The sequence below is a fragment of the Coccinella septempunctata genome, chromosome 6 (assembly GCF_907165205.1).
Source record: "Coccinella septempunctata chromosome 6, icCocSept1.1, whole genome shotgun sequence".
Taxonomy (NCBI): Eukaryota; Metazoa; Arthropoda; class Insecta; order Coleoptera; family Coccinellidae; genus Coccinella; species Coccinella septempunctata.
The window spans coordinates 16,085,266-16,108,161 of NC_058194.1; the positions used below are offsets into that span (position 1 = coordinate 16,085,266).

The 22,896-nt window shown below is 34.1% G+C and overlaps 1 protein-coding gene across 2 annotated transcripts; it reads left to right on the forward strand.

Moving 5' to 3' along the window:
* The first annotated feature begins 1,013 nt into the window (after positions 1–1,013).
* Positions 1,014–21,458, forward strand: LOC123315084 (PH and SEC7 domain-containing protein). Of its 2 annotated transcripts, none has more exons than XM_044900648.1 (14): positions 1,014–1,471; positions 9,188–9,254; positions 9,478–9,531; positions 9,882–10,210; positions 10,369–10,580; positions 11,410–12,043; positions 13,448–13,677; positions 13,735–13,928; positions 13,984–14,176; positions 14,240–14,394; positions 16,375–16,624; positions 18,841–18,985; positions 20,538–20,681; positions 20,738–21,458. In XM_044900648.1, exons 1-14 carry the CDS (start codon positions 1,337–1,339, stop codon positions 20,984–20,986), a joined length of 2,991 nt encoding a protein of 996 aa, XP_044756583.1. In that variant the 5' UTR covers positions 1,014–1,336; the 3' UTR covers positions 20,987–21,458. The 2 variants fall into 2 exon arrangements, with proteins under 2 accessions (XP_044756583.1, XP_044756584.1); XM_044900649.1 differs by having other exon boundaries at positions 16,396–16,624.
* Positions 21,459–22,896: the final 1,438 nt, after the last annotated feature.

The following is a 22,896-nucleotide window of genomic DNA, read 5'->3' on the forward strand; positions in this document are numbered from 1 at the left end:
ACTTGGAATAGGACGAATGGGTACTGAGAGTATCCAGATGAAAAAAACAAATGAAAAATGGTTATTTAAATATTGGGGAACACATTGAATACTCTAATATTTTTCATCAATTGCGAAGTATTTCACTGGTTTAGAAAAAAGTAAATTTTTTTCACATTAATGTAACATTAAGATGAATGAAAGAAGTAAACATCCACAAAAATTATAATCAAAAATTTCCAACTCAGTCGTGACTCGTTTACACCCTAAATTTGTAGAGAAAACCCCTTAATCGACAAACCTTGAAGATGTTATCGGTTTTCAGAGCAAATAACGTATTCACCTGTTATCAACAACCGTTATTAAAAAAAAACCATAACGGTTGATAACCGTTAGTGAAAAATAACGTTATTGCCCATCACTACTGACCTGACAGGTTGAAAAACACTTGAGTCACTTGATTCCATGAGGCGTGTTCCGAACTGACATCTAACATGTAATGACTTCTCAAATCAATCAAGCTTTAAGCTGCATTCACAATCAATTCGCGGGCCGAAGTGCACTTCGGCACGAAATTTACCATTCGCAATAATCTTGGAACCAAATACTCAAATGAATCAAACATGTAACTGATCAAAACATAAGCATCAGCATCATTTATAGCCGGCACGAAATTCCTTGCCGAAGTGATAGTTTGCGACTTGCAAGAAATTTTGTCTTGAATTTCATTGTGAATGGTAACGGAGAACGCCATCTGCTAAGCTTCCGTGCCGAAGTGCACTTCGGCCTGTGAATTGATTGTGAATGTAGCTTTATTCATATTTTTTCTCATGAGTTCTGAAATATTATTGATTTCTGGATAATTTTGAATATTTTTTATTATCTATTTCATTACATGTATCTTCATTGTATCCCAAAATCTTCCAATATGTGGTAACTGAGCACAAAAACGTAACGTAATCAATTAAAAATTTTTCTTCTTCGATACAAAAAGGTATTGATTTTCTATGTTTGTTGACAAAATCTTCCCCCCTCCTCATTACGGTCCTGTTTACTATTTTCTGAATTTCGAGCTGCCAAATAATTTTTGATATGGTTGGCTCGATATGATATTTCTCCAAAATTTGAATAGTTTGAGGAAGTAAATCAATAATATTAGTGACAAACATAGAGAGTATATTACTCCGTGGTTAAAAAAGAGGTCATTGCCATTGATTCTGTATCCTTTCATTCATTTTAAGTCAAGGAAACGCCACTGGTGACTTAGGGATGTCGGTAAAGAGGTTATGGGAGTAGCAGGAGGAGTTAATTATTTGTTATTTATGGTGCTGTTTTTTGAAATCAATGTTTTTTGAGTATGGCTGAAGAGTTATTAGTAGTTTTAAAACGGAGTGAACAATCTGGACTTGGTTTTTCGCTACTTGGACAGCCAGGATTACCCCCAATAATCTACAAAATTACGAAGGATTCTCCAGCTGCAGAGAGCGGTGAGGTATGTAGTTTACCTTCACTTGTCTATTATTTGTAATATTTCCTGTAATTTTTCGTCCAAATCTTGTTGATAATCACTATCAGTGTACTATGCACCGTATTAATTTTCCATAAAAAAGATTAGGATATTTGGCATCATCAACTTGATCAACCAAAAAAAAAATATTGAATATGTTTATTGATTCCATTGGCGTGGCAAAGGGAAAAGGATTTCCTTTTCGCGAGCTCAACTACAATTCTTATTCTCCAAATTTGGAGTTACTATTTAAAAGAAAATATGTTTGAACTTCTAACTTTGAAATATTTTGTATTGAAAATATTCGTTCATATCATTGATACTAAAATGACGATATATATTACAACTTTTCCTCATTTATCTGAAAGGTTCAACATGGGAAACGTTTGCCTTATTATATCTCGAAAATATTTACCTTATTATGTTTTATCTTTTACTACTATTGATATCTCCTATTTATTTATGTTTTCAAATGAGCACCTAATTCGATAGTGGTGTAGTTTCCTTAGTTGAAAATTTTTACTTCATGTGTTTCTTCTCGGGATTCTTATATAAATACCTCCAATGCATTGATTGAAATTTTAATGCTACCGCTGTGAAGCATTAAGTATGGTTTTTAATTCAACATTCCAGATCACTTAAAATCTAATTCATCACTACCTAACAATTTCCCCCATTTATGTTTTCATATCAATATTATATAGGAATGTTGCATTAAATTAAGCATATATAGTGATAATGCTGACTATACATTGTTATTTTTCCGTTGAATCCATATGTCACAATTCTTCGAGATACTTTCGTCAAATGTAACATTTTTCTGTTATGTTGCTACACACAAATTATTATGGACTTTATATATTTTGTTTTTGAAGAAAAACAAAAGTATGATTTGACAGAGCTTTGTTATAGTTATTTTTTTTATTTATAATGGTTTCCTTGTTCATGTGATTATGTTATTCTTTTTTCTCAGTTTATCAAAAATAAAAAGCTTTTTATTAATACGAAGGTTATTTCATCACTATAAATTCTTATTTCGTGTACTTATCTTGTTTTCTGATGATGTTAAACTTAACCTTCAATGTTTATTTATAGTTGAAAGAAAAATTTAATTCCTGATTTCAGGAAGTTACATTATTGAATCAGACATCCATAAATTTTCATCAAGATCATGAAATCAGTATATTATGGCATCAACTGTGTTTTCCAGTGAAAAAGGTTCTGAATGTTTTCGCGTGTTATATAGAGACAAACTGCCACCGCCTGTAAAGTTTAAATAAGCCAATCTCATTTGTCACGTACATACATATATCATGTACATATTACTTGAGCAATGCATAATTTGGATTCACAAAACCATCAAAAGGTTGTTTTGTACGAAAAGATTTAGCATTTAATGCACATTGATTTCAAATAACACAAAACTTTCAACTTTAATTGTAAAATCAGCATATTATCTTTATATTTATGTATGTTCAGACTGCTCAGTCCAAAAACTCCATTTCATGTATTGTATGGAAATATTTCTGAGTATTGGATGAACTTGTGAAATGATTAACAAAAGAAATTGAAAGTTTGGAACTAATTGGAAGTGTGAAAGAAAGAGAAATTGAAATTACAATGTGTAATAACCTAACTGGTGCATATTAACTTCATAGTTTGAGATTTATGAGTTAGCAAATTCCTATCTAAAATTCTTGTTCGAATTTTTTTTTGTATTGATACATGGTGACCAGAAACTGAGTGCTAGTCTCGGTCCTACCAAAGAGATCAAAGACTAACAAACAACTTGGCTGTTAATCTGTACAGAATCTTTATTAATGATTATAACGTTACAGTAAGCGTCGGCATTTTCTCATTTTGTAGATTCCAATATTTTTTTTACGGTTTTGAAAACCATTGGTTCACGAAATTACAATTAGAATTATTGTGAATACAATAATTAAAATGACTCTCAATATCGAAACTCCATGATATTTGTTTGTATGACCAGGCAAAGAATTACTCAAAGGCCTTCTGTAACATGCTTTCAAAAAATTCGTCGACAAGTAGGTTATGGATTTGTGAAGGTTGATATTCTTCGTCTGAACATGTAGATTATTCGCAGAGTGAAAATATTTAAATTTCTCAATCTCAGAATCCGAAGCGCTAACTTGATAGTTTGTTCGGATTTGAATGATAACCGCTACGTTCAAGCACAGAAAGGTCTTAAATTTCATATTCTACATTTCGACGATTTTTTTTGAACACTCATTATCAATGTTGACATCGAGGTTGACATTTATGTCCAATTTTTCTGTCGATCGAGTTCCCTATGGATCGAAGATAATCTTTATTAGAAAATATTTAGGCCCAGTTGTTCAGTTCGGGATTAAAGTTGATCCTAGATTAATTTTGATATTGCAGTTCAGTTCTGTCAGGCTAATCCTCGGGTTAATCATCTTAAATCTCAGAACTGAAAAACTGGGCCTTAGTCAAAAAAACGAATGAGCTCCAACTCCTGACCGTTCTTCTTCGAACCCTAATAAAGCTTTCATAATACGCAGACAGTCGTATCGTATATACCTAACCTTAGAACAAATAGTTCAAAAAACACAGGCGCAATCAAAAGACATGCGATAACCGCGACATTGGGTTGGACTTGTTTGTCTGCTAGATGGCCCTGGAGTATTATGTATACTTCCAAGCCTCAAGCCGTTAAGCTTATTTTGAGTTACATCATTGAGAACTCCGATTTTCCAATACATCGATTCTACATCTCAAAGGTCCCTAGCCTTGTTTGGCCTCTATTGCAATAATGCATTAACAGAGAGTTAATCAGATAATTAACCATCAATTTCGTGTACATTAACTAGATTGGTCGACAAAGAACATTTTATTAACTCACTAACTAACTTTGTAAAATCGGCCTAGTTCTTTATTTCCAATGGTTTCCAAGCCAATGAAGGTTTTCTATACAAGAAGAGATAAATTGCAAATTTTGAATTCGCGATTAGAAATTCCTTAATGAGAACTCGATAACTTTGGCTGAATATTTTTTCTTCCCTTACTTGCAGAATCCCGCTTACTCAGAGTAAAAGGAACATTATTCTGTGTTCGTTTCTTAAAACGTGAAAGAAAAAATCGTAATTCAGATGTCAGATGTTATCCAACTTGTGTGACGAAAAACTAATAGTGTAATGACGTGATTCGCTAGCACATGGATTATTTTTTCAATTATTTGTTTATTCAATGCTTACAATGACTGCAGTGCTCCCTAAACAATATTATCTCGGCACCTGTTATATACATAATGTGATTATGTAATTTTGCGGACTCACAATTTGTTTGTTATGATATTCCCGCACTCCTATTACTTGCTACTCGAATAAAAACTCATTTTCAAGGATACAAGGTGAAGATTTCTTATCGCGTTGCCTAATTTTACAACGTGCACTTCAATAATGTAATTTTTTTATGGATCTGAATAGATGATCTCAAATAATCAATCAAGATAATGAAGAGAAATAATGTTAACAAAAATTTGGTTGGTTCAGAGGTTTTTCGTATCCACAAAACAGTCACAACTATTCCAAAAATCTAGCAAAGCTCCAGCTTTGTAAACGTTTTGAATATGAGTGATTATCACCCCCTGATTCTCTTCAACTTTTTTTGAGATTAAAAAAGATAAGAAAGTGTGATTTATTGACACAGTCAAAAGATCGCCTCTATGCTATGTCAATAAAGAACTGCTCTGTCTTTTAGCGATGAAGTGGCTGTAGGAATTGTCTTAGAGCCTAGATGACCCAAAATTTGTTGGACCTGATTGCTTGTGCTACGCTCATAGGCTATTCAACCAGACATCAGTGTTGGATGTATGTTATACAAATGATTCATTTTATGAAAAAAACCTCGAAAAAAAGAAAAGATGTAGATAATTTTTGACAACATACAAAATATTGGTTTTTGAATTTATTATAGCTGACGAATTGAAAAGTTGTTTTTAGCTCAATATTACTGATAGTTTTTCCAAAATTTCTACGGGGCTTGCTAGACGCCTGTAACTTCGCAGTTGTCTTTGAATTTTTTCGGTGCTGCTCCTTATTATAGGGTTTTAAACAAATTGAAGCAACTCTGTCTACGTTAATCACCATGTATATGAGGTCTGGACATGATATCTTAATCCTTAATTCTCAACCTTCAAATAAGGAATACTCTGGGGCTGTCCTCGATCATTGTATTTTAAATGATTCATCCCCCAGTACTTTCCTATTATGACGGATATACATTTTCTTTTGCTTTCGAAATTCACAACTCCCAAAACGAGATTGTATCGTGTTCGATTTCAAAGCTTAAGTAACGGAAACTTACTACCGGAAAAGCCCAGATAACTTAAGTATATTCAACGGAAAAATCACAACAAAGAAGTTAATCGATGGAAAATAACATCTTGTTGGAACTCATTTCAATACCGCACGTATTAGCTCCACGATATCCTAGGAAAAGCACACTGAACTTTTCGTAATTACCTTGCTAACACCGAACTTATCAAGTGGTAGTTCATTTCTTGTAAGTCCACCTCGGTAATTGAGTATTAAAAAATCCATAATATAACAGTAGTTCGTGATATTATGAATTCGTTTTGGGCAAAATTATGCTCATAATGGCCTTTGAAAATATATTATAACCCATTCGCTGCAGAGGTAATGTTTTGATCGCTCATTGAATCCCTCAGGCTTAACGACTGTCGTATCATTGAAATTAGAAATTATGATCGACTCTAGAAAGTGTAAGTTTATGGAATTCCTATTCAAATTTATTAGTGGCAGTAAATAGCCTAATCGTAACTGGACTTTGTCAATTATTCCTAGAAATCGGAAATGTGTTATATTTCACATAACAATTTAATGTTAGGTTTTCAAGATTAACAGAGAAACATTGAACTGGAAAGTTCAACAGTGACCCTACCACTCTGAAAATATTTCGCTCTCATAGAATGTCTGCTCAATTTTAGTTCGGTCAGTTTTCTAGTTTCTAGAAAACAAAATGAAAATTGATTTTCAGGTGCCATCTTTAGGGAGCTGTATAAGCAGGGGCTGCTCAAAAAAATTATGTATAAAAAAGACCCACAGTATTTTTTGATGAGGAATCACCACTTATTATTCATTTGAAACCTGTGTTCATCAGCTCTGTCATATTTATTGTTTTCCTTATCAAACTAGGCTTATTGCAATCTCATACGAAAAAACCTACAGAAGTCAGGTCAGCAGTCCTCTTCTCTTCTGCAGATCCACCTATTTTCAAACTTTGAATTAAGGAAATTTCGAACAGCTTTTTGTGATCCTTCAGATTGTCTATGAGAATGTTTCCCATCTCATTCGGGATACCCTGCATTTTCAATATAGTTAGTATTTGATGCGTACCTCCAAGATAAACCCTAATGGCATTTTCCACCTCTCAGGTGGAATGGAAAATGAAGATATGGATCTCTACTTCCTGATCTTCAATTAATCTATGTCTATGCTATGGTTAACATATGTAATTTGAATATGAAGATTTCTCTCGATTACGCGCATTTTTCAAGACAAGTCTTGAATTATCTATCATTTACCACAAGGTAAGGTTGATACGATCGCATAAAAATCTATCCCAGAGGGTTTTTCAATTCTCTGCAAAAGTTTCATTGACTTTAAAACTATTATTTCGTTCAGCATCTTTTAGGAATTGGTATAAAACCAGTAAAAAGGATCTTCATCGATAATAGTTCCCATTACAAATTCCACAAAGCGATTTTAATGGGTATCTATAAACAGTATACCAAAAGGAGATATTTCTTATTTAAGAGGAAAAACCTTTATTGGTTATCCTTATTCGCCAATCAAGCTTCTTGAAACCTCGCATCAGTCCGACATTTGATCAGTACTGACCCAGTTTAAAAAAAATATTATTATATCGTCCACGACTGAGTGGAACGAAAGAAGATACTGAGCCTTTTATCAAGTGACTTCAAATGTTTGCATATTTAATAGAGATTTCAAAATATATGACCCTTGCTAGTTTGAATAGGTGAACAATTTCGCTTTCCCCTAAATTTTAAGGTGGAATTATGATTGGAATAGATAGCATTAATTAAAAAACTGTTATCGGATAAGGTATATAATACAGGTCATCGAATGGTGACTCATGTCACTGGGGTTCCTTTTATCTTATGAAAAAAGAAACCCTCGGGGGAACCCTTACTAGATCCCCCGTGTTTCTAACTATTTACCGTATGACTCTCTAACTTTTGTTTGACAAAAAAAAATTATAAAAAAATACCATTGGACATTCCATTTTCTAACTGCCTGAATTATTTCATTGTGTTCAAGCAGATTCCGTCATTTTAGAATAAGTTCAAAACAACTGAAAGTAGCAGTGCAGTGTAACAACACCTTAATACAGGGTTCAATCGAGTTGCTTCCAAAAAGACAATTTTAACAAATAGTATAGCATATTCAAAATAGGAACTTTATCTTTTGAATCTTCTTTCCAGAATAGCTATAGCCAGTTTCATCATCAAGTTTGAAATCCCTGTAATTTCAAACCCTCCTTCAATTCTACTGAACTGAAGGTTTGAAATTGAAGGTACTTCAAAATTAATTAGGTTGATACTTTCTTCCAGTAAGTACCAACAGTCGATTGAATTTGAGAATTTGATAATTTTGAGTGGGCCAAATAAACTATTTTTTCTTTAACACTAAAGCAGTTTTGTTTCAATTTCATACTGCAATTTAGACAAGGGTCATTCAAGGTTGCAATAGATAGAAAAAAAGCAAAGAAATCTTGTCAGTTTTATCAATTTTTCTTCAATTCAGAAGTAACATGACCCAGAGGTTTTTTTTTTATTTTTCATATTTTCCACCTCATATATCATCCGTCTCTGGTGGTTGAGTTCAGGGAAGCCTGTTAGCCTGTATATTAGATTTAGTAAGAACCGCACCAACTTTTAGACTCAAAAGCAATTAGAGCGGAAGTAGGAAAATAATTCAGTTGTTTTCAGTAAATTTCCCTATTACTAAATTCGCTTCAGGGCCATGAAAAGGATGTTCACTCAGATCCAAGCCAAATAACCAGCCGATGTGCATTACCGAAAATAAATTAAACACTTCCACCTACAAAGTATTTTTAGAATTTTGAGAGAAATTGGCATGAAACGACATCTGACAGCAACCATACACAATCTTGTTGACGAATCATCTTCAGTTACGCTATATTTTAACGATTTGCGCCCGAAAAAGAATTTTTTCTCATATCAATGTTATAAAAATGGTTTGCTGGATTGAAACGTTCTCGAATATACAAATAATAATCATCCAAATTCTTAGCACCAAAAATGAGGGAATTTTGTGAATTTTTTCCCGGTAATGTGAAAGTAGATTCCTCCATCAATTTCCAATTTATGGCATACTTCGTCAATCACTGAAAAATTCTTAGCGACAATGAAATAGTCTACTCTCTAATGGTGTGACGATGTCGAAAATCAAATGCACTTGACCAAATCCACATTCATATGATAAGTTTTTAATACCTTTTTCTCGATATGCACCTACGCAGAAATATTGTACGATACATAACCATATTTGTAGAACGATTTTACTATTTATTCAAATGTCACTAGTTCGCATTCAATTTTTAAATAATCGAATGGATTTCAAATTTTTATTTTTATTTATTTCATTTTAGGTTGAGGTAGGCGATGTTATCCTTAAAGTCAATGAAATAGATGTGAATAGATTGAGTACAAAAGAAGGTAAATTGTTTATTATTCGCTCACTTGGTACGATTCAAGCAAGTCCATTTATTTTGATTAGTTAATTTTTGCCATATAATGAATGAAAGCTATAAACAATGATATTTCATGAAAATTTATTATTTACGGTTTTTTTTTATTTTGACTTGCTCGAATTTCTACCTTGTGTAATTTTTTTTTCTTTATTTATTGGAGTTTGGAGATCAATTTTTATTTCTTTCAGTGTTAAAATGCCTTCGATTGTCGGAAGATCCAGTTAAGCTGAAAATAAAACGTGGTATGTAAAATTTTATTTTTATTTTTCGTGTTCCACATGCTAATTGCTTATTCATGGTTTTTCTTTCAATTCAATATCATTCATACGTGAATAAAATTCATCCACATTGTGATACCTTTCGACATCTAAAATATTTGCAGATTTGGGAAAATGTTCATTGATTCAGTTCACTTTTCTCCTTGCTATCAAAATAATTAATTCACGCATCTTTTAATTATTGTCCAATATTATATGTTGCTTTCTAGACGGGCTAATTAATCATATCAGTACATCGCACATCACAGAAACAAAAAACATGATTAATGAGACGCATCGAATTCATATTTTCTAGAAATACTAACCTTTTTCAGATCCTAATATCAAAGCTTCAGTTCAAAGCCGTGTACTAACAAAAAGCGATGAATCAGAGAGTAATTGCACATCAAAAAACAAAAAATTTAGTCCCAATCGCCCTCAGCCCACTGTTCATCAAACCCACCACTTGAACAAAAGTATACCAGAGAAAGAGCCTCTACTTATGAACCATGGAGATCATGACCGATTACAGTGGCAACCCCTTTCCAACCAGGAGTGTGTCAAAAAGCCTCAGCCTAAATTTGAGGCATATATGATGACTGGAGAGAAAATCCTTAATATATCTAAAATACCACAATCCACATCATTAGCTAAACACAGAAGGGTAAGTTAGGTTGTTATCCAATCACTTTTATGCCCCACTGGACATCATTTACCATCATTCCCATATGACTTTCCTAAAACTTCTAACTCATTGGAATTCTAAAGATCTGTCAACATTTTTGGTTGTTTGGATTCACAATAAGGAATTTTAATTTCCAGATGGCTAACGCAAGATACCACAATAATCATTCCAGTCAAATGACTCATTCAATGAATAATTCTGTGCCAAATAGTCCAAATGAGTCGGATCTTGGCCAAAAAGCTTATGGAGCAGCATCTTTAACTACATCTCCTGAATGTGCCACCAGGAGACTGGGTGATACTACTTCCAACACAAATAATTCCTCTGGAAACTATGTTAGGAACAGCAGGTGAGCTATTCTTTTCTCATAAATGCATCTAACCTTTTGGCAGGTGAATAGTAAATGAAATTATTTCAAACACACGACACCCGCTGATATAGGGTCAACTGATTCGTAGCAAACTACCATTACACAAAGTGTGACCAGAAATGGCATTTCGTTAAGAAAGATTAAATGCTCAATAATTCAGCATGTTTCGCGCACACTTCCTTATTTCAAATGTACCACCCTATTTTTTTTTTCATTTCCCATGCCCAAACCTCAAGTTTTAGGAAATATTTATTCATTTGACTCAAATTTGACATATATAGTCTTGAATGAATTGTTATAACTTCTCGAAAATCTTCAGATTTAGGTATAGGCTGTGAAGCATTGTTTGATAGAGATTTTCGGATACCATCTACTTTTATTTAGATAAATCTTGGATGTTGATTATGGTCGACAAATTCTTAGAATAAAATCTCATTAGGATCTCTATCTACCTAACTTCTAGTAGACACTTTGCCTGAAACAACCCTATATCCAAAGTTGGTTAATCCAAATTTGTTATACAATCAGTGAAGTGTTAATTTGACAACCAAACAAGATCCAACAAATGAATTTTTTTTTTAATACCTAACTAAAGAAATTTGGTCAACTTGGATGCTGAATTTATGAACACTTAATTTTCATGTTTCGGTTACATATATTTGTTTGTTGATTTTCAGACTTGTTTTCGTCTCATATATGTAATTAAATATTGTGATGGTAATATTTTTTAGTATGTAAATAACAGTTTTTGCCAATAATGATTCATTTATATTGTTAATTTATATGTATATCTAATATCTACTTCTAGGTCCGAGGACCAACTACAAGGACAAAACTATGATATTGATGAACGGTCCTCCAATGCTGAAGGTAATGAAGATATGACTTCTTCATTGAATACCCTTCTGGATACTGCTTCCGACAACACAAACGTCAGTGATGACAGTGATAGGATTGTATGGACATACAATGCGCCAATAAGTGAAAACGCCAAACACTCACATCAGCTGTCAAATGGCAGCAATTCCTCACACAGCAACTCCTCCCCAACTTCTCTGAGTCCTCCTCATTCAGAATCTCCAGCCTCACCAACATCTGTGTCTTCCTCGGTAATGTCCAGCCATTCTGGATCTAGAAAACTACCTTACTCCCTAAACAATTTACCGCTTCACTCAGTCAACGATGCAAGCATGTCGGAGGCAATCTCCAATATTTCGAGTCCTGATTACCATGACGATGACAGTATGGGAATACGTGATTGTATTATGGAAATCAGTGATCCAAGTGATAGTGATAGTACACTTTTAGTTTCGGAACCTTACCAAAGGCGTCGTGGTAGTGATAATGATCATCGAATCGTTATACAAGTGAAGGGGCCTGACAAAAGTTGTTTCAGAGAGAAACAGATTGAGAACAATATTCCTTCTCAAAATGGATATGAGGTTTGTATGCTATAATTTTGTTTGAAAAAAATATTGACAGTTATTTTTTGTACTCCCGTGCGTTTTGCTCACTTTCCCGCATTCATTTAAGTTGCAAATTAATTACTATCCCATAGTAGTATAAGAAAGTGATTTTTTTCCGCACCATTATCAGAAAGTTACATTCTTTTATGAATTTTCGACTGCCTGTATTTTTTCAACCGAGCCTAATTGGTAGAAAATGGTCAAGGGAAAAAGTATTTCTTCTGACCTCAGAAATCTTTTGTTAAAATATTTGTTGTGCAAGTCAAAGATTCGCCCTGTAGAATAGGAAATCGGGACAACTCGGGTGCTGCTACATGCTACCAGTAGCATGTGAGAGCCTCTTCAGCACTTACAGTTACTGAGTCATTAGATAATCAACGTTTTGGCAGAAGAGTTGAAGTTATTTTGAACAATCTTCTTTATAACTTCCCATTGTCTATGATACTCCACTGCGAATGGGCACAGTTCTGTTAATTGAGCTTGACTTTGCCTTCTAACTACGTCAGGGTCGGCCAACTTGATGAGACTCAGATCTACTATATACTAACGAAACCATCCAAGATTTACGAGTAATAAAATTATCAAAATTTCAAACGAAAAAGTACATGATGGGGCGGCAAAAGAAGCATCTGTCTATTCCTCGTCTTAATTACAAACTCTGCCGCGACTGGATTTATAGCCACGATCGACCAGTTGGGCACCCCTGCACTATGTCATCACTTTTCTTGCCAATTACAACAATGATGATAAAAAAAAATGAAAACATTTCGTTTCAATAAGATGTGGCACCACCGCACTTTGGTGTCGATTTGTGCAGTAAAAGAGGTCCCATCCAGCGGACTGCTTGATCACCTGATTCAACACCACTAAGTTTTTTATGGGGATACATAAAAAATGAAGTTTATGAATCAAGATCTTCGTAACATCAAATGCATTGAAATTTTCAATAAGGATATATTAGAAGTATACGCCTCGAAAGTTTGGAAATATCCACGTCCGTTTTTCCAAAAGTTTCAGGTATTTATTTCTGTTTAACACGCTGAAATCATAACTAATAATTGAATTACTCTCATTGGTCGTTTTGTTTAAATAAATTTGTAACAGCGTACAGGACGATTTTTGACAATTAAATATTAGATAATCTGCCCAATAGGTACGGAAGGCTTTATTAAAAAGGTATTGGAAATCCCCTTCTTGTTCTTGATAATGTTAAGAGTCCATCTTTTTTATGAAGATTATGGTAATGGATGTCGTTAATTCCTCATTCACAAAAGGAATTCTTCATATTTAGAAACAAAATATCTAGTTCAGGGAATCATTAAAATGAATTCATAAATATAAAATTCCATTGGTCTAATTTCCCGCCTAAATTTTTTTCAGATAAATTGTGATCTAATGGAACAAAATTTAGTAGACTATGATTCAAATTGTGATATTAAACGAGATTCATCTCCTACATTAATGGAAGATGACAGTGATATAGAAAGCCTGCATAGTTTTCATTATTCTCCTAAAGCAGTGGATGTTCCATCAGCAATACGGTTAGCCAAGAGATTATATAGTTTAGATGGTTTTAAAAAATCTGACGTTTCAAGACATTTGAGCAAAAAGTAAGTTGTGAAGTAACAAAACAATAAAAATCAAATTAATTTATCGATGTTTTTCAGCAATGACTTCAGTAAAGCTGTAGCTGAAGAGTACTTAAAATATTTCGACTTCGAAAACGATACATTGGATGCAGCTTTGAGAAAATTTTTAAAACAGTTTTCTTTAACTGGCGAAACACAGGAAAGAGAAAGAGTGCTGGTTCACTTTTCCAAAAGATATCTTTTCTGCAATCCTGGTTCCTTCAATTCACAAGGTAAATTTGAATGACTTTCTGAACTGCGACATAGAATATCGAAATGCATTTATAGATGCGGTACATACCTTGACATGTGCAATTATGTTGCTCAACACTGATCTCCATGGACAGAATATCAATAGGAAAATGACATGTAATGAATTTATAGAAAATTTAGCTGACTTGAATGAAGGAAAAAATTTCCCTCGAGAAGTTTTGAAACAAATTTATCATTCTATCAAAAATTACCCATTAGAATGGGCATTGTGAGTATTAGATTGGTATTAGGTCCAATTGTTGTGATGTTTAAACATTTTTCTATATTTCAGAGATGAGTGTACATCACCAGCTCAAAATAAAGTCCATGAACACATTCCATATGGAGTTAATCCATTTTTAGAAGTTCCTACCAATATGAGTGCAGTGGAATACAAGAAAGGCTATGTGATGAGGAAATGTTGCTTCGAAACAAACGCTAAGAGAAGTGAGTATGAATTAGTGTCTGTACTTATTCATTATTTCGGTGGTTTGGTTTGACTTAGCTTAGGTATGTGTGGTTTGAATTTGATATCAATAAAATATATATAAGATAACACAAGGTCGAAACAAAGACCAAGAAGATATAGAAAGCAGGCACAATAGCAGATCGGAAGTGTTCTGCTACTCTGTAATTGCCCCGTATCTAGGTCAGAGTACAACTAAAATTATTATTATTTTAGTATTCCTCTGTCTACGTCACTCTTGCGCGCAGTGCTACCATAGAATTAGACGGTGCTGTAGAATAAGATATACATATAGAAAAGAGAATACAGAAGTAGTCGGACTTTTGATAAACCATATGGTTTGCGCCACACTATCGCGAAATTCAAACACTTGAAGATTTGATGTATTATTTATAATTTTTTCAAACACGCATCTTTCCTTCTAATATCCCTTGAGGCTGGAGGTTTGAGGAGGTTTAAATAAACCTCAGTTGAAATTTTGTATAAAATACTGAAATGTGATAAAATATAGGGTGTTTCATTGGAAAATAACAAAGTTAGGCTCAACTTCCGGTGAGACCAGAATATATTTTAGCTGAGTAGATCTCGGCCATTCATTATGGCTTACAAACTTTCAGAAAGAAATATCATTCGGTCCTCAAGATACTTCTAGGGGACACTTTGCCTGAGACACCCTGTTTATAGGTAACATAAGTTTTCTAGCCTACTAGCGCTCCTTGTTCTGAAAATATATCTCGACGTTTTCCCGCAACTGAAATCCTTTCCAACAGGCGCTCTTGTGTTGAGCCTCCTTTCTATATCTTCTTGGCACAGACCTCTTTTTATATATTGAACTTTCGCTTTTTGTGAATACTTACAATGTTACCAAAATGCTTAAAGTAATAAATGGTTGAACGATGAACAAATTATTATTAATTTTTATTGTTTACATATTAATTTGTTGATCAAAAACCTTCTCATTATAGATTCTTTTTCATATATTATAATGAATATAATAACAAATTATGAATTAATTACGGCCTATTCTAGAAAAATGTTAAACAGCAATATAACAATCATAAGGTTTTGAATTACATTCATAGTATGGACTGGCCATTATAGAGAGAGAGATACATGGAAGCGAGATGGGAATATTGTTTGTAGGAAATGTCACTTTCATTTTGAGATCATTATTTAGAAAGGGCAACAATGATTGTACGGCAAAACCAATAGTTTCCAATCTCTTTTATGGCCAGTCCATGTAATATTGAATCAATGATAGAGTCTGATACCATTGAATATTTTTATTCAACAAATTGGAATAACAATTAGAAAACACAGAATATGCTTATTACTCAAATTGCACTAGCTTTGCCTTTCCAAATGAAGAAACCACTAAAAGCTGAAAACGCTAATTATTTTATGATGAACAATAATGATTAAATTTTTTTTCGTTTATCTATTGAGCTATTTGTTATATTCGGTAACGTATTTACCGCATCAGCTTCAGATTCCAAATTCGATAGAATTGTAATTACTTACATTCAGGTTTTTCAGTGACCTATTACGTGAAACATTTGGAAGTGAAAAAATTAATTTTTGTGAAAATCACATACATATACCTATATTGTTTTAATTCACATATCCTATATATCTCTGTGGTATCTGAAAGGATGAGTAAATTATTATTATTATTATCATAATCTGTTTTTAGAAATGTTTATTATTATTTTCGAAAATTATGGGTCCATAGTGAGCTGGATTTATTCATCTTATGTCTACTCTGTATTTAATCCCAGTGGTGGTCTTAACAATAATATCACCTTTCAAAAATAGAGTTTGAAATATCCATTATTGTTCATCTTTTTCTGCAATAATTAATTTGTATAATTTTGGGGCGTGTGTCACACTAACAAATCTAACACAAGTATAATTAGATGTAATTTTAAGGCATGTTGAAATACATAATAGCTTTTTCGAAGGCCTTTGCTGCGTTTTTTTAGCGCCGTTCCACAAGCGTAGTTGGAAAATGTTCTACTGTACTCTGAGGGATCTGATGCTATTCCTCCACAAAGATGAGAATGGATTCAGAAAAAATGAAATGAGCGACAATCCACATAACGCAATCCGGATACATCATGCACTAGCTACAAGAGCATCTGATTACATCAAGAAGCAGTATGTTTTCAGGCTACAAACAGCAGATCAAGCGGAATATTTGTTCCAAACAAGGTAACTATTGAGTATTAGAAAATGGCTGGTACTACATTAACAGAGACACTTGTATAATGTTCACACTATTAGACTCACTCGCTTACTTTCATCACAGCTAAAATCGCAGCTCATTTTGGATGAGAGCACAGCAAAACAAAAGAAGCAGAAAGGCTATAAAAAATTAAAGACCGCTCTGTTGAAATTATGTGTCAACAAATTATCAATGAATCTATTAGCTTCTTTAGGTGAGATGACGAATATTACACGAATATTTTATCCTATGTGTGTCCTGGAGGTCTCCCCCAAAGGAGTGTCTTGTTAACAAGCGCCTGCTCCTGCGGAGCTTCACAAATTATCACGAAATCCTTTTCTGAGAAATTTTTTTTTGTAGTCAGGTATGAGGATTTTCATTTCAGGTTATGCAAGAGGAATGTAGTTATCGCATTCTAAATAAAATCGGTAATTTGAGAGTTCATCCTGGACGAGTAACTCGACATTTCTTCAGTAGAATTTTTCATTTCAGAAGATGCTTTAATAAGTGTATTTCTTTTATTAAGATTACTCCACGGGGGTGCAAGTTAATCAGCCTTTTCATTTCCCAAAATGCAACAGTGCCTCTGATCTCATAAGAAAGTCACTTTGTTTCCTCTAGGCCACCAGAAATTCTGGGATACTATCCCCTATTCACTAGTCATTCAACTACAATCTTCTAATGGTGAAAGGGACTTCATTCTTGAACTGACTTTTTACTCGTTCGTTGGTTCCACAATTTCTTCAGTTCTACAGAGAATTTAAATTATTTTATTATAGTATACATTATTATTAGTGTGCTGGCTTTTGAGCTGAGAAGATTTTAGAGGGCGTGATGAGGTTTTCACTAGTGACAGATCATCTGGTTTTTTTGCATTGCAGTCTCTTATTTGTGTTGATGGTTCTATCAGTGTTTGACAGTCAAACACTCTTTGTATAAGGTTATTTGTGTCACCCCCCCCCTAAGTTTTTGGGATGCTGCTGCTTCTTCCTTTGATGAGATATTCCACAAAGGCTATCTTCAGGTCTTTTTGCAGCATTTGGTTCAACATATAGCATTTGTTAGTATTCATAGTGTTTTGGACTTACTGCTCTAGATTATTGCGATGTTATATTTGCATCTCCGTAGTTCGGTTTTGTATGATGATAATGCACATGTTCACCATAAGTTATGTTCACTTGGGAAGATCTGAACTTCTTTATATGAGCCAATTCCTTTGCTTGAGGTCTCATATCATGGAGTTTCTGGAGCTGGGCTTGTAGAATCTTATATCTCGAGTAAATCGAAAGATTTTTTTATCTATTAGATGCATTCTGAGGAAATTTTTCTATTCAGATTTCAGTATCTGGATATGGTTAGGATGTACTGGTGGCAGTGACCTTTAAGTAAAGAAAACTTTTTACTTTCAGCTTGTTTTTTGCGTTATTTTATACATTCTTGTCTGTAAGCGCATGTATTTAGTGACGTCTAGTTCTTGCTCGTCTCGTTTATGCAATGAGTTTCTTGGAAGAAATACCATTTGCGGTTTGTGATGAAGTCCAAAAGATACGGAATGTTGGTGTTGTATGTCGGATTATCAGTGTTGGCACCGATTGACAAAATAGACTTTCTCCCTTGCATAAGAATCTTTAATATTGTGTCAATCATTTGGGATCACTAAATGATTTCAGCAACTTGAATTTATTCTAGCTCTCACAACAATTGATAAAACTATAATAGTATTGCACTACATGATATTTTGAAGTTATTCACTGAGTGTTTAATATACACTCAAGACATACCAGTATGATTTGAATTTGCTATAATAGCGAATTCCTCTGAAAAAATTAGCTTTGGATTTTGTGGAATTATTAGTGTGAATTCGAACAAAGCACTCAGTGCGCGCCAGTTCTGCCAATGGAATTCGCTATTTATGTCGTAGAATATTCATCTCCTTTTTACAAAAATGCCTACTTCTGCACTTATTGCTGGCTCTGAAACTTTTGTGGGAACATCGAAGTGATCGATGGTTCAGTGATCTTGCGAATTTTGACTTGTTTTTTGTGGCGAACAAGATTGTTTAAGCCTGCCAAGGTCGATGAAAAAATGAAGCTACAAATATAACTTAAATACTTAAGGGTTACACAAAATAAGTCTATTTTTTGATATGTTTTTGTTTATGTGATCTGCGCTGAAAATAATATAACTTTTAATTTATTTTTAGTGACTCGAAGGAACTACAGTCTTGGATTGACACAATCAACTTTGTGTGCGCAAGTTTTTCTGCTCCACCATTAGAAGCGGCCGTAGGTTCTCAGAAAAAATTCCAAAGACCACTCTTGCCATCTAGTCTTACGAAGTACAATTTGGTAAGATGAATATTTTTCACAGAAGATACACTGCCTGACATGTTTTTCTGTTAAAAAAAGAATGTACGCAAAAAGTGATAATTCCCAAAGTCTTCGTAGAAAATGACAGAAAAAAATTCATGACATCAACCAAAAAAAAATATATAGAAAGGAGGTGTAATAGAAGATCAGAAATTCTCGGGTCGCTCCGGTTTCCCCTCCATCTACGTTACACTAGCGCGCACAATGACATTGAGCTCACATGAAAGGTGGAGCCGTGCAATACATTTAAATAATTTAATTCCCTCCACATGACATAGAGAACATAACATAAGGAAGTTCTCCTCATTGGGAAAATCTTAATATTCCATTAGGTCAGTTGGACATGTCCTTTGCAGCCTTCTTGCCTTGTTGTCTCGTGTTAAGTGTTGTAGAAGGATATTTGTGTGTTCTTCCATTCTAGAATGGTAGTTTCTACTTCTTGCTTTCACGGCATCTTGGGCTAAGGGTATTTTCAGATCATCGTGGAGTGTTTGGTTGGTAACATACATGCATTGCATGCATTGCCTATCATTCGGAATATCTTGGACTGGAACCTTTGAATGATGGCTATATTTGACTTCTCAGTAGCCTATAGATTTCCTTGGTCTACTTCATTTTTTTTTTCAATATGTTCTTTCTAAGTAAGCTACGCCACTACCAACGATTCCAGTTCTGTCAATTCAACTTGACATTAGATTCCATCTACGTCATCACCTTCCTGAAGAATTGCTGAATTGCACCTTCTTTCTATATCTTCTTGACACCAACGAGCTTCGAGACAGAGACTTTCATTTTGAGATAGAATTCTACATCAAGACCCATTTTTAACTGATATACAGGGCGAGCCTCGATCCGTCGATAACTCTTACAAATTTTGTACTAGGAGAACTTAACATATTTTTGACCTCATAGGGTTGCTCCAACGTGGAGAACACAATAACACCCTGCTTTTTCAAATGGGAATACCCAACATACAACACTCTATTTTGATAAACCATTAATAGAAAACCATCGATAGAAACTACATATCTCACAATGTTTCACACCATATTTCTAAATCTGAAGATTTGAAAGGTTCAAACAATTCATTCAAAACTGTCTTTATGTCCAATTGGCGACAAATGAATTAATATCTCCAAATTCTTGAGGTTTGGGAAGTTCAAATGAACTGTAGTTCAAATTTTGTAGAGAAACTAAAAATCTTATAGGGGTTTTCCTTTGGAATAATAACTACTGGCATAACCAGAAGTACCACCGAGAAGAGAATATTTTAGTTGAATAGGTCTTGACCATTCATTATTTTCCACACAATTTCAGAAAAAAATTTCATTCGGTTCTTTAGGTACTGCTAGTGGCCATCCCGTATATATTACGATTTCTATGAGTATATGCTGCTGATCCTACTACGTTTTTCTTCAACATTTACTTTTCCGTCTTTTTTTTTTTAATGTTTCACTCAGCTGCTCACATAATACTGGTTTTCGTCATTGACAAGTCAATATGTAAATGAAACTGATAACTTTAATTTCAGAGGGAACAATTGAGAGATCACGAGGAGAGAGTAACTAGACTTGAAGCAGAATTAGATGAACATAGGCGATGCCAACCCGAAAAGGGGTCGAAATCTTTAGTCATACAAAATTATAAAGAGAAAGAAAACTATCTCAATTATGAGGTGAGATGCTTTAACATTAATTTTAAACAAGTTAATAAATCATTTTTCGGTTAAAGGTGAAAAGATACAGGACATATGCTTACATCCTAAGAATAAGAATTGGTCAATATCAAGAAGTGACTGATTTGAAAGAAAATAGTATAGGTGAGCTGGACGAGGCAATGGGTGTGACATTGATGGACGAGACAAGCGCGTTAGTCCCCCCTCCCATACCTGACAGAATGTCGCCTTCAACAAACAGACATAGTTATAGACAAGCCATCTACAGTAGAAATACAATCCACAGTGAATCTGAAAATGGTTAATGAAACGAAGGAACGCCTTCGAAATCAATTATAGTCACGTGCAATTATTGAAACATTGTGGCATAAAGGTTTCAATTGAGTTTTCAGGGAACTACATGATTTATTTATACAAATTTTATGCATATTATATAGTAGTCGATTTTAAATTGAGAAGCCAACGCATTCATCACTTCAGATTTTTATATTGATTTTTGAACCTTCCATGAACTCTCCTTTGAACTTTTTTGTTACAAAATAGTTGGGAGGAACCATTTTAAATATTGATATATACCTGTTTATTTAATTTTATATATACATCTAAAATATTGTTTTATTATTTAAAAATAAACTATTGTAAATTGGCAGTATTAATATTTAGTTTTACTTAAAAGAGGATCAAATGATTAGTGTTTGAAATGTTATAAAGTTGTTGATTGAGCAAATTGCTCTAAAATGATAGTTTAAGAAATAATAAAACTGTATTGATTCGAGATTCACGCGTTTAATCCCTTTAGACCTTGGAGATTCTCAGTAGGCCAATGTTCTTGTTAAACAAAATTAATTCAGATACATTAAATCCAATGATATGGAAAATCAACAAATGCGTATTTGCATATTGCACACATATGTTCCTCATGACACGTAGCTTAGTTGAAAAAAAATACTTGTAGGTGTTTGATTTTTTTTCCGTGCGTTTGATAACGCGCTGGCTGTCATATGAGTTTAGCATATGTTTGGAAGCCTTTCAACTTGAATAATTAGTGTGTTGGTTGGACGAAGGTTTAACTCATCAAGGAGTTTCTAAGGGACTCCGGGTTTTGAAAAGCGTAGTTAGTAGAGCGTGGAAACGCTATCCTACAAATGGAAGTGCTGCATATACTCATAGGGGTGGGAGAGCAATAGCCACAACTGTCGCACTAGATCGGCTAATACGGTTAGGTGAACGACAAAATTCGTTCTCAAAGCATAAGTAGCCGAGAACGGGGTCAACGATTACAATGAAAATTTCGTGACTTCCACGATTCCTTTCGGTGGTGGCTCAGTGTGCGTTCGGAAAGGCATTTGTTTTATGGGCGCACAGGTATTATTATCCTTATTAATGTAAGCATGACGGCGGTAAGGTAACGTGATTTGATTATAAAATCTGTTATTGTTCCCTCTCCTGCAGCGTTCGGAGATAAATTTATGTTTAATCGACGATAAATGGTCGTCCACGGGCCAGAAATGTCAAAGAACGCATAAAAATATATGGCATTAACCGAATGGATCGGCCCGCTGCCTCTCCAAACTATCACAACAATTGCACCGCTTATCTGACCCACCGCTGACATTACAACAGCTCGCCAATGCTTTGACGGACATTTTGCAAAACATTCCACAAACTTTCATTGATACAATGCCAAATAGAGTAAGAACTCAGAGCTGAGAGCAAGAGCTACAACCCGATATAATGGGTTATCTTAAGATATTTTGAATAAATCCTCTTGGATATTGTTACGAGCCAGAGCCGGTTCCTTGCAGGTCCAAGACAGCTGTAACAAAAATTCGGTGAAAAACTCATCTAAGTGAAAATCATGGGATTCACTTTATTTTTATGGATTTTCATCAAGTATCGGCTACATCAATACTTCAGTTTCACTAGAAATCTATATTTGGAAGAACTAGTAACAAAGAGGAGTCTTTGCTAGGGTGCGTTCCACTAGGCGCTCACGCCGTTCACAACGATCACGACCACGACCGCCCGAATTACCGTTCCACTAGTGCCCGGCTTCAAAAGCGTATAGGCTAGTGGAACGGTACGTGAGCGACGGTGAACTCGTTTTTGAAAATTCAAATAGCGAAATGAATGCAGAAATCAGTTTTATATAATTTGATTCTCTTGAGAAAGATGAAGAACCAAACTCTCGCCAAGTTCTTCTTTGATTTAAGCG

What these genes read in the sequence shown, in the direction of transcription:
- LOC123315084 (XM_044900648.1), top strand. Translation starts at nt 1,337, where the DNA reads ATGGCTGAAGAGTTATTAGTAGTTTTAAAACGGAGTGAACAATCTGGA. An exon ending in CTTCTCAAAATGGATATGAG is followed by an intron (nt 12,044 to 13,447) that starts GTTTGTATGCTA and finishes AATTTTTTTCAG; the next exon opens with ATAAATTGTGATCTAATGGA. An exon ending in GTCTTACGAAGTACAATTTG is followed by an intron (nt 18,986 to 20,537) that starts GTAAGATGAATA and finishes CTTTAATTTCAG; the next exon opens with AGGGAACAATTGAGAGATCA.